Genomic DNA, 12558 nt, shown 5'->3' with positions numbered 1-12558 from the left:
GGGCGATAGACCTTGCATCACATTCCGCTTTATACTGGACAAGAACGAACCTCCTCAGGTTTGCAGGCTCATTCCATTAGAGCCAAGACCTCTCTGACAGCATTGTAAAGGAGGGTAGGGGCACCTGATCGGGAACCCTGATAGATGCAACGTGTCTGCTGTTGTACACATTCACAAAACACCATTACCTTGACAGTCGGTTCTGGCAAGAAGCGAGTTGGCCCATGGAGTCCTACGTAATCTTCTGGTCGGACTCCACTCCTCAAACCCTCCACGTTTGGGAGGTACTGCTGTGGTATCTATTCTAAAGGTGAGGGATCTGCGGTTAGGAGTACCAGAAAGAGCATTATCAAAGATAAACTTGCCTTTCCATAGTGCCTGTAAGGGTGACGGCGCCCTGTACAGTAGACCGGTTGCAAGGCAATGACTGGAATAGTACATTGGATGACAAGCAGACAATATGTCAACAGCACATATCATCCAAATGATGTGGGACATTAACGCAGTTTGATAAAGCCAAATGAGTATGTGTATTAGGTCACATAGGAGAGCATCCCACGTGCTTGGATCATTCACAAGGAAGGTGTGTTTAATGGTGGAGACTTTGTGGAACTCTCTGGTTAACAGTGAGAGAGTCTGAGGGTCCTGTTCTTGCCAGCTCGTTCTAGGTTTTTCAAGCGGTAGGGAGAATTTAGGTGTAGAAACTTATATGTGAGGTATGCAATTGTGCACGTAAAGGGCGCTTCAAGAGCAAGCCATTTCGATATTTGAGGCTGGGAATCATCCCGTCAAATTGTCTTGTATTAGTGATCCTCCTAGGTGTGAAGTGAAGAAGGTGTTTGAGGGAGGTCATCCGGGTTGGGAGATGAGGTATTTCCTGTTCTATCGTTTCCATACTCTGTCTGGAATATCGCTAGAGCCAGAAGGGCAATAAATGGTCTCCTGATCCAGAATAGCGCAAGTTCTAGTCTGACAATTTTAGTGACTTAACTAAGCGCATTTCCAAGAAAGATTCGACTAACTGAACAATTTCAGGAAAGGTTGGTAAGGCCTGCAGTTTATTAGTCGAGGAGAACTGCAGCTTTTCTTCATTTTACTCAAGTTTCATCTGGGACGTACAAAATGAACTGTGTGTTAGAACATACATGTTTTCAGTGGTGTCAACCTGAGGTCTAAATTAATAGCGAATTAACATTTTTATCTCAAGGAGGCATGGGCCTGCCAGAACCCTTGTCCGCTACCAGCACAACGTTGGATTACATATCCTGCTGCTTATAACTTCATACACATATGCATTCATACATGCATACATAACATGTATATGGTAGTACATGGAATGTGAGGTCAGTTTTAGGAGTGTATTGTCAGGTGCATGAACCAAGGTGGCAAAGGGAGACCATCACTGGGGCATTGAGAGGAGGAGTCCTGGGGAAGGTGTGGGTGTCCTTAGTTAACAAGCAGAGCAAAGCCAAAGGGGTTCACCTTAATATTACCACGCTCCTGCTCCCCAGTCCCTGATGAGACTACGCTGGCAAGAAGGGTAGTTGCAGTTGAAGGAGCAAAACGGGGGTGTAACTTGCCATTGTCTTTCCAGCGTGATAGTCCTCCTAGGACGCAAGGAAAAACAATTGTCGCAATAGGCACTTGGCTGTCTGCGTCACCCGCTTATGCATCGTTTTGAAAGGTTGGTGTGTAGCTGTCTAGACCCCTGCTCTGAAGCAGTCTTTGTGGGGCGCATGTAGGAGAGTACTATAAGCCTGGTTAAAATAAAGGTGCGCGGTTCAGTAAGGGGAGACGCACTGCACCATGCGAAGGCTGGAAATTGATGAATGTCACAGGGCGATATTGAGTGACTTTAGAGCTCAGCTGTAAAGAGCGAGAAGATTATTATTTGAAGGTGTTAGAAGTGAGCCAAGACGCCTCTACACCCGAAGCATTACACCGAGAAGCCCTGGGCAGGGGACCACACCTGGAGGACTTCTGTTTAGACTTCAGGAATGAGTTTCTCCCTGTTACATAGGAGCAGGCGGGGCCTAATTTGGCATTAACCTTGCTAAGACTTAAAATGGCTACTTGTTTGTAAGTGAGGCAGTCCAAGTATTGTGCCTGTTTGTCTCTTCAGATGATGAGCCCTGGGAGAGACTGAACGCCTACCTGATCCATGACACAGCCAACTGGAGGGATCTGAACTTGAAGTTTGTTCTTCAGGTTTACAGAGACTACTACCTCACCAAGAATGAGACCTACCTGAGGGACATGTGGCCGGTCTGCCAGGTGAGTGATTGAAATGGGGACTGATGATTTCCTATCTGCCCTTGATATGCACAACATTGGATCAGTTCTGGCGTGCTCTGTCCTCACCAGGTGGCACATTCATTACAGATATATATCTTCATATCTCTTCCAGGCCACCCTGCACTAGTGACCGGTTACGTGCTATAGAAGACTTATTGTTGTAGTGTCAGTGTAAGTCCTTCTTTTAGCAGGCATGCCACCCTTGAAGAGACCTCTCTTCCCTCCCTCACACTCCTGTAACTGAGCAATAGTCTTTGAAGATGTTCTTCTTCCTTCAGTCTGACAACTGTCCAGTGTCTCTAATATGCAGTTCTTTTCTCTAAACAAATGCTTCCTTCATGTCCTGTTTATAGACCTCTTCCGTTCCTCCTTGCAGACCTCTGTCACTTGAACGTTTGCCTTTCCCCAAGCGACATGTTCTTGCCACGCTTGGAAGTGTTTGCAGTATAGCACACAGTCAACAAGTGATTGAGTGTCCCACTGCACATCATAAATACTCCTGGTGCCTGCTCCGTTCGACTTGTTCAAATCCAGCGTTTCAAGAAGTAGTAGTTCCAATAATCGTTTTCACAATTCATAATGTAGCTGTCCGGCATTCATCGCGCAATGCAGCTTATGGCGTGACCCTTCTTCAGTGGGTTCTGGGTTGTTTATAGGTGTATTTATGCTGTACACTGGGACTCCCGGCTCTCTAGTTGATTTGTGGTATACTATACTGACCATTTAGAATCTCCGGCTGAAAGAGAACCAGTCCAACTAACGCACTTCTCAGGATAGCATCAGATCAGAGTTGTTATTTTCATAAAGCGCACTAACACCCATGTGGTTCCGAGGGCTGAAAACCGCAAGGTAGGAGAGGCCGTATCACAGCATTTTGAATGAGTTATTATTGGTTCAGTGGATAATGTGGAAGCCCCACTTACATGCTTTTACAGTACTCTAATTGTGACTGGCCTAAGGAGTATGAAAGATGGAGCTTCTCTAAGCATGTGCAAAGTCGAAAAGCCGTTCGAAACGACTGACTTAACTTGTGTGGACTGGGAGGAGGAGTCCATATTGATGGCGACATCCAGTACTTTAGCTTTGCTTGTAGCCAGTGGAGAGGGTTCCAGTTTCATGAAGCAAAAAGTGTTACTTCCTCATGTGATTTCCCCCCCAAAAGCAGAAGAGGTTTGACCTGCATGGAGTTTCACCAAAGTGGAATTCATCTCTGTTTTACGATTAGCCATTTTCATTCTGATCACTTAGTTAGGAGCTATATGGTCTAGTCTAAGTCTATCACCTGATCCTTTAGGCTAAAACCGTTGTTGTATGCTGATCGGTAGAGACCGTGATCAACCTAGGGGGGCCCTCAGCCAATGGAGCGAGGCATGGTGCAAGGGAGAGAAGACGGAAAGGACAGAAAGTAATCTAGTACCAGACGCTGCAAATCAGTCTGTCTTAGTCCAAGATGGTGTGATCGACCGTATCAAAGTTGGCCAATAGATCTAGAAAGATTCAAGAGCAAGAAGGGCGGTGTTCTCTGAGTCTAAGCAGCCTTTTCATTAATGCCAGTTTTGAAGAGGTCACTCTTGCTCTCTACACCCCACTGGTGTTATGTTACGTGACATATATTTATTACGTGTGCAGATACTCTTGAGTGTCCCGGCGCGATGCCTATAGGGGTATGGAGAGAGACTATCGGGCAAAGAAGTGTGTCTTTAATTTCCTTTTAAAAACTGCTGGATCCTGAATGGAGAGCAGGACGAAAGGGCATTCCAAACCACAGCAGCCTTCACATCAAAAGAGCTATCCCCCAGCCTCTGATACTTAAAGCGGGGGACCTGTGCGAAGGGACATGGATCAAAGGGCTCTCGAAGGAACATAAAAAGAAAACCATCTCTGCAGATAGAGAGGACCGCATCCGTGGAGAGCACGGTGGGCCAGAATCAATGATTTATATTTAACTCTGTCCACCACGGGAAGCCAATGGAGGGACCGCAGCTGATGGCGAACACTGTTCCTAGCTGACATACCTAATAGCAGTCTGGCTGCCATTATGTCCATGTGAGAAAGTTGCTCTGTATATACTGTTCCCAAATAGGTAGAGTCCACAGTCCCCAGAGGTTTGGCAGAGGCTAAAGTTAGATATAACCTTACTCTCTAAAGTGGTAGCTTGGTCGAGCAGTAAGGCAGTATCAGAGGACAGTGTAAAGCATTTGTTGCACACACTCAGTCAGCAAATGGTCTCACACACTCAAGAACTGAACTCTAGGCCAATGGGTTGTATAAAAAATATATGGTTGTTTTATTTTAGAACCAACAGTAGGTATCCAAATATACTTTCTCAGAATGAGAGGCTTTAGTTAAATACTTTTGCAATATGCAATTGACTTTTGTAGGTAATAGTTACAGGTTGTTGAATTAGCAACACAATTTCAAACACAATAATACATTGAGCTCAATGTGAATTTTAAGTTATTTGCAATAGTTTACTTTCAGGATTACTTTTCTAATTCCAGGACTGGAGAGGTCTTTGAAACAAGTGAGTACATTCGTTTTAGTTACTGTTGTGATTTTTAGGCAATATTTTGCTATTTTAAAAGTTGACACTTGAAAGAAATTTCATAGACAAACAGTCAATGATTCCCTATGGGAGAAAATTCAAGTTACAGGTAAAGTATGTTTTCGTTACTTTTGTAATCCAGGGCTCGGCTACTAGGCTCAGTACTGAGACCTCTATCTAAAACAGGTAAGTAATTACGTTTTCACAGTTGTTAAGAATTTGTAAAGAAAATTTGTAGTTTGCAAAAATCGACACTTCGAAGAAATTTCACAGAAAAACAGTCAATGGTTTCGTATGAAAGAAAATTGGGTTAGTGGTAAGTACGGTTGTGAGTACTGGGGTTCAGTGCTGGGCACCAAGATCCAGCACTGGGATCTCTCCTAATAGCAGGTGAGTATTTCCATTTTCGTTGCTCGGGTGATTATATCTGAATATTTTAAGTTTTAGAAACTCCACACTTAGAAGAAATTTCAGAAGAAACCAGTCAATGTTAACCCAATTTTCTTCCATAGGGTATCAGCATTTGGGTAAGTACTCGACTGGCAGAGTTAACGTTCTGGGCACAGACTCTGGTCTCCCAGGGTCAGGTTGGTACAGTTGTTACACCCACAGCGGCACTGGGGCGGCCGGGTGCAGAGTTGGTGGCTGCTGACTAGCAGGCCACGCGGCTGTGGGAGCTGGGCTCCTGGTCACTTGCTCAGGGCAAATGGGGAAGTAGGTAGAAGTTACACGGCCAGGGCCGCTCGGGAGGCTGGGTTCAGGGTGTTTTTGAGCCTTCAGGCGCTCCATGGATTTCAATGGGAAAGCTCCAGGACGGACAAAGGCTGCAAGCTCGGAGACGAAGATTCTTCAGGTGCCACCACCACTACGAGAGGTAAGTTGGGTAGTTGGAGGATAGGTAGGTACCCAAGAGTCAGGCACAGGGGGCCGCAGGGCGCCGGGAGCAGGGGTGCCTTTTGGTGTCGGGAAATCTTACCCTCTGTTCGCGGTTGGGGGGGTCCCTGGTTCTGAGGCTGCAGGCGTCGTCAGGAGCGTCGTGGTGAGTCCTTGGGTGCCGGATTCGAAGTCACAGTCGCCGGGGGGACGTCCTCAGGGTCTTTGTCCACTCCGGCACAGGCCAGGCTTGGCGGGTGAAGAGTGTGCAGGGTTCGCTGTTCCGGGCTGATGCCAGGGGTCAGTTACTTGCTTTGAGCAGAGCCACTGTTTATGGGAGTCCCAGATGCTCAGAGTTACAAGGTAGCCAGGTCCTCCGTGGTTTGTGAGGTTGCTGGCCACAAGAGGTGCCGGGATTTAGCAGGAGCAGGTTTTAGGGTCGACAGGCCAGTAGGGCTGGGGCCAAAGCAGTTGGTGTCTTCCTCTTCTTAGCAGCTGCACGGCAGGTCTTCTTTCTTCTTGCTCTTCTTTGCTTTTTCGGAATCTGGAATCTGGAGAATGAAGGTTCAGGGTGCCTCTAAATACTAGATTTGGGGGTGTTACAGGTAGGTAAAGGGCAGGGACCAATGGGTCCCTGCCCTGGGGTGGGTACATCCCCTATCCTGCCACTCTCCTGTGGGAGAGGGGCAGTAGCCTAGTCCTGATTGGGCAGGGCCTCCCACCTTCAAGATGGTGAGCGCCCGGGGATGTGCTTCACCTCGCCTCCTCCACCTGAGGGGTGGGGTTGACAGGCTGGCACATCCCCTGTCCTTACTTGGGGTTTCCGGCCAGTCTTCCCGACAGAGTAGGGTCAGAACCAGTGGGGGCCAGTTTGCTGGGTACAGCAAGTGGCCTGGAGAAGCTCACAGAGGTGGCATGCCTTTGAAGCTTCCCCCTGCCCATCCTGGGGGAGGAGACCTAGCACCTCACCCAGGATGTGCATTGTTGCAGGCTCAGGAGAGCGGGGGCTTTCCACCCAGGGGTCCAGCAACATGTCTGCTGTGTGGCAGCCTAGGCAAGCCTCCCTGACCAGACGTGGATTGTAGGTTAGGTTCAGGGGGCATATCTAAGATGCCCTCTGTAGTGCTTTGTACATTAAATCCCACACTGGCATCATTGCGGGTTTAATGTGCTGAGAAGTTTGATACCAAACTTCTCAGTCTTCAGTGTTTCCATTATGGTGCTGTGGAGTTCGTGTTTGACGAGCTCTCAGCACCATATACTCTTAAATGGCAGCACTGCACTTACAGTGCCCAGGAATGGATCTGGGTACTGTAGGGGCACAGGGCTCATGCTCCTGTGCCCACACCACTGGCATAGGGCACCCAGCTAGAGGGGTGGCTGATGTATGCCAGGGCAGTGTAGGTTGTGGGCATGGCACACAGGGATGTGTGCCATGTCGACTCTTTCTTGTGCCTTGTACCCAGACACACGTCCTGCGAGGGCAGTGTGGTTGTGTTAGGATACAGGGCCTCTAAGGGTGGCACAATAAGTGCTGCAGCCCTTAGAGGTCTTCCCTGGTCACAAGGCCTTGGGTACCTAGGGTACCATTTACCAGGGGCTGACATGTGGCCAAGGTTTGCTAATTTGGGATTTTAGGTTTTAGGGAAGGAACATAGGCCCTGGGCACCTGATAGGCAGGAGTCCAGGGCACACTCAAAGTACATTCAGCAATTCAGCAAAAAGTGGGGGCATACCATGCAAGAAAGATGGCACTTTCTCAGTCCATGTAACCCTTTCTATAAGCACATATGTCCTTTATGACGGCCTTGAGATTTTTTCTGCTCTATTTTTTAAAATCTTTCTGGTGACATTTGCATACATTCCCTACTTAAGCAGTCATGTCCTTTCTTCTCTGTACCTGTAATGTTTCTCTTTTTTTCTTGCACCCTTCTGGTATCGCTTCCATACACTTGGATTTCTCATTAGAACTGTCCTACATGTCCTCTTTAGAGGATACCATGTTTGTCACTTGGCATCGTTGATAGTAGGCCTTGGTGGTGTTCGCTCAGTCATGCTACGCGGAGCTCTGTGAAGTGGCGAAAACACTCTGCCGCGCTACGCGGAGTCCCACGACTGGCAGAGTCTGGTACATCTCACTGTTCGCGCTCATTTTTAGAGCAAGGAGTTTCTCCCACACTGTAAAATCCACGCGAACAGCATCACATGGCGTGCCAGAGGGCGCTGCTTCTTTCTGCAGCTTGAGTAGATTTTCTACTCGAGCGGCAGCTTCCTCAACGTGTGCGGCAGCTTTCTTAATGCAAGCGGTAGGCGTCCTGCCGCGACTGCCCACATTCAGAAATCTCACCAGGAGGTGGTCTAGTGGTGATTTCTCTCGCTCTTGCACGCTAAAACTAAAAGTTGGCGAGCCGCGAGAGAGAAAAACTCCTCTCCTCATCACTTGGCAGAATTTTTCTGACCTCTACAGTCCTCACGTAGCACGGAGTGGGCAAAACTTTGCGAACTCCTCCGGCAGGGCGGAATTCTTAACCCACCCCTAGTTGATGGCTTGTTCATGTACACCTTTCTCTATGCTGACTTCAATATCCTTATGTTGGTTTCAGGCTGTGATGGATTCGGAGGGGAAGTTTGACACCGACGAGGATGGTCTGATTGAGAACTCCGGCTCAGCCGATCAGACTTATGATGGATGGATGGTGACGGGACCAAGGTGAGCTATGCGAAACGGAGAGACCACAGGGGGCATTATTTATCACTGTGCCCAGATGAAGGTTTGGGATTTAAAGTAAGTGTGAGGTGTCTTCTGTAGCACCTATAAGATGATGTAACATCAGTAAGGCAAGATTCTTATTCAGTCCCTATTGCCTTGGCACCTGTTCACCTTGGAAGGATGGCACTGAGTGGAAACATTGGGATTGAAACCTGTGACCGTCGGAGGCTATGCACAGATCGCTGTTGTAGTGTACTAGTCCTCTTAGCTACAACTCGAGCTAGGCGCAAGGCACATCTGGATTTAGATCCTATTCTGCTGAACATGCTGATGGTTTGACCCATCCTTGATTGAGCCATGTGGAGTCACTACAGTGAGACTGGACTATATGGTAAGACTTTGTAGAAGTATAGGATGGTCTGGAATCTTGGAGATTAACTTTTATTTGCTTATGAGTTTTTTTGGGGGGCTTTCAGCTCACGTTTATTTTTACTGACGTCATAATGTTTTATGCCAATGTTATATATTTGTTTTTACAGATTGTTAGTTTCTCATTGCTTTGCTGTTACTTCCCTTTTCGTAATTGTGCTATTGCTTTGTTTTGTTCATTACCACCTGGTTGAATGGTTCTGCTCCTCTTGGTTTCTATGTTGCTCGTCCCTGCTTTAAATACTTCTGCCAGGTTCCCACAAGCTACTCTTTTTCTCTGCTCATTCACCCAGGCACCTTACACTGTTCATTAAACGCTGTCCTCAAACTGCTTGAAAAATGTTACACCTGCGTGCCCGAATACACACACTACACGTGTGTGTCTGAATGTAACTTTTACAGCTGATAGGTAGCCGCAGTCCTGGCTAATACCATGATGTGTGTAGAAGCCTGGCCACCAGAGATGCAATTGCTGATGCCGGATCACTCCATGTTGGTAGGGCACAGTTGTGGTAGTTCAGTGGCTTCTGTGAAGCAAAATAAGATGGTTTATTTATTTATGTGCTTATGTTTGGGATGTTTCTAATGTATTTGAGTATATCTGAGGCCATATTAAGCAGCACTGTGCTGCACGGTGTGTTGCATAGCGCTATATGTCTGGGGGGACACTTGGTAGCTCCATCGAGCCCCTTATTCCGTGGATACAGATAGTACTCTGCAGAGCTGGAAGAATGGACATGGATCTCGCATAGTACTCTGCAGAGCTGGAAGAATGGACATGGATCTCGCATAGTACTCTGCAGAGCTGGAAGAATGGACATGGATCTCACCTAGTACTCTGCAGAGCTGGAAGAATGGACATGGATCTCACATAGTACTCTGCAGAGCTGGAAGAATGGACATGGATCTCACATAGTACTCTGCAGAGATGGAAGAATGGACATGGATCTCACATAGTACTCCGCAGAGCTGGAAGAATGGACATGGATCTCGCAGTACTCCGCTGAGCTGGAAGAATGGACATGGGTCTCGCATAGTACTCTGCAGAGCTGGAAGAATGGACATGGGTCTCGCATAGTACTCTGCAGAGCTGGAAGAATGGACATGGATCTCGCATAGTACTCTGTAGAGCTGGAAGAATGGACATGGATCTCACACAGTACTCTGCAGAGCTGGAAGAATGGACATGGGTCTCGCATAGTACTCTGCAGAGCTGGAAGAATGGACATGGATCTCACATAGTACTCTGCAGAGCTGGAAGAATGGGCATGGATCTCACATAGTACTCTGCAGAGCTGGAAGAATGGACATGGATCTCACATAGTACTCTGCAGAGCTGGAAGAATGGACATGGATCTCACATAGTACTCTGCAGAGCTGGAAGAATGGACATGGATCTCACATAGTACTCTGCAGAGCTGGAAGAATGAACATGGATCACACCTAGTACTCTGCAGAGCTGGAAGAATGGACATGGGTCTCGCATAGTACTCTGCAGAGCTGGAAGAATGGGCATGGATCTCGCATAGTACTCCGCAGAGCTGGAAGAATGGACATGGATCTCACGCAGTACTCTGCAGAGCTGGAAGAATGGACATGGATCTCACATAGTACTCTGCAGAGCTGGAAGAATGGGCATGGATCTCACATAGTACTCTGCAGAGCTGGAAGAATGGACATGGATCTCACGCAGTACTCCGCAGAGCTGGAAGAATGGACATGGATCTCGCATAGTACTCTGCAGAGCTGGAAGAATGGGCATGGATCTCACATAGTACTCTGCAGAGCTGGAAGAATGGACATGGATCTCACGCAGTACTCTGCAGAGCTGGAAGAATGGACATGGGTCTCACATAGTACTCTGCAGAGCTGGAAGAATGGACATGGATCTCACATAGTACTCTGCAGAGCTGGAAGAATGGGCATGGATCTCGCATAGTACTCCGCAGAGCTGGAAGAATGGACATGGATCTCACGCAGTACTCTGCAGAGCTGGAAGAATGGACATGGGTCTCGCATAGTACTCTGCAGAGCTGGAAGAATGGACATGGATCTCACATAGTACTCTGCAGAGCTGGAAGAATGGACATGGATCTCACATAGTACTCTGCAGAGCTGGAAGAATGGACATGGATCTCACATAGTACTCTGCAGAGCTGGAAGAATGGACATGGATCTCACATAGTACTCTGCAGAGCTGGAAGAATGGACATGGATCTCACATAGTACTCTGCAGAGATGGAAGAATGGACATGGATCTCACATAGTACTCCGCAGAGCTGGAAGAATGGACATGGATCTCGCAGTACTCCGCTGAGCTGGAAGAATGGACATGGGTCTCGCATAGTACTCTGCAGAGCTGGAAGAATGGACATGGGTCTCGCATAGTACTCTGCAGAGCTGGAAGAATGGACATGGATCTCACACAGTACTCTGCAGAGCTGGAAGAATGGACATGGGTCTCGCATAGTACTCTGCAGAGCTGGAAGAATGGACATGGGTCTCACATAGTACTCTGCAGAGCTGGAAGAATGGACATGGGTCTCACATAGTACTCTGCAGAGCTGGAAGAATGGACATGGATCTCACATAGTACTCTGCAGAGCTGGAAGAATGGACATGGGTCTCGCATAGTACTCTGCAGAGCTGGAAGAATGGACATGGATCTCACATAGTACTCTGCAGAGCTGGAAGAATGGACATGGATCTCATAAACCTATTTTTGGAGTATGCTTATTTGATAAGTGTGAAGAGCGAACCAAAAGAATCTGCTACAGAGACTTAGCAGGGAACGTTTGTTAGGGCCCTTTCCTCATGTGCACCCACCCACGACCGATAGTAGTTATGGTTTCTTAATATACACTACACTAGTGTACGATATGTGCATTAGAGCTTCATATAAGGAGATGCGAAAAGGTGAAGATTACGAGAACACTAAACATTGTATATACAATCTAAACAGTCACTCTACGTTCTGAGTGAAATGCAGAACCTCCCTATGTACCCTAGTTTCTGCTCTTTTGATCTTTGTCTTGCAAAATTCCACAGTGAGCTGTTTATCAGTCCAGATGTTCTTCAGAACAAAAGGCTCAGTTCCCTGTATCATTAAATAAGGCTCTCCGTGCTGGGAAACAGCCATTTACAATATGGCCATTACCACACGCAACTGTTATGATGCGCAACCGTTACTGCGCATGCCTTTGCTGCGCATGCCTTTGCTGCGCGTGCCTTTGCTGCGCGTGCCTTTGCTGCGCGTGCCTTTGCTGCGCGTGCCTTTGCTGCGCGTGCCTTTGCTACGCGTGCCTTTGCTACGCGTGCCTTTGCTACGCGTGCCTTTGCTACGCGTGCCTTTGCTACGCGTGCCTTTGCTACGCGTGGCTTTGCTACGCGTGGCTTTGCTACGCGTGGCTTTGCTACGCGTGGCTTTGCTACGCGTGGCTTTGCTACGCGTGGCTTTGCTACGCGTGGCTTTGCTACGCGTGGCTTTGCTACGCGTGCCTTTGCTACGCGTGCCTTTGCTACGCGTGCCTTTGCTACGCGTGCCTTTGTGCCTTTGCTACGCGTGCCTTTGTGCCTTTGCTACGCGTGCCTTTGCTACGCGTGCCTTTGCTACGCGTGCCTTTGCTACGCGTGCCTTTGCTACGCGTGCCTTTGCTACGCGTGCCTTTGCTACGCGTGCCTTTGCTACGCGTGCCTTTGCTACGCG

At 47.9% G+C, this 12558-nt stretch overlaps 1 protein-coding gene across 4 annotated transcripts in view; it reads left to right on the top strand.

Annotated features, from left to right (window-relative positions):
• The window catches only part of GBA2 (glucosylceramidase beta 2), a 258273-nt gene that overhangs the window by 195709 nt on the left and 50006 nt on the right, over nt 1-12558 (top strand). For all 4 annotated transcript variants that reach the window (XR_014969056.1, XM_085627706.1, XM_085627707.1 and 1 more), the window contains 2 exons: nt 2123-2274; nt 8317-8423. Coding sequence is in view for 3 of the 4 variants with exons in the window: in XM_085627706.1 (XP_085483832.1) it covers nt 2123-2274; nt 8317-8423 (259 nt within the window). In the remaining variant the exon portion in view is untranslated. The remainder of the gene's footprint in view (nt 1-2122; nt 2275-8316; nt 8424-12558) is intronic.

The sequence above is a fragment of the Triturus cristatus genome, chromosome 2_1, assembly GCF_964204655.1.
Source record: "Triturus cristatus chromosome 2_1, aTriCri1.1, whole genome shotgun sequence".
NCBI lineage: Eukaryota > Metazoa > Chordata > Amphibia > Caudata > Salamandridae > Triturus > Triturus cristatus.
Note: the sequence above shows the minus strand (reverse complement) of the source record. Positions and strands in the feature narration are given on the sequence as shown.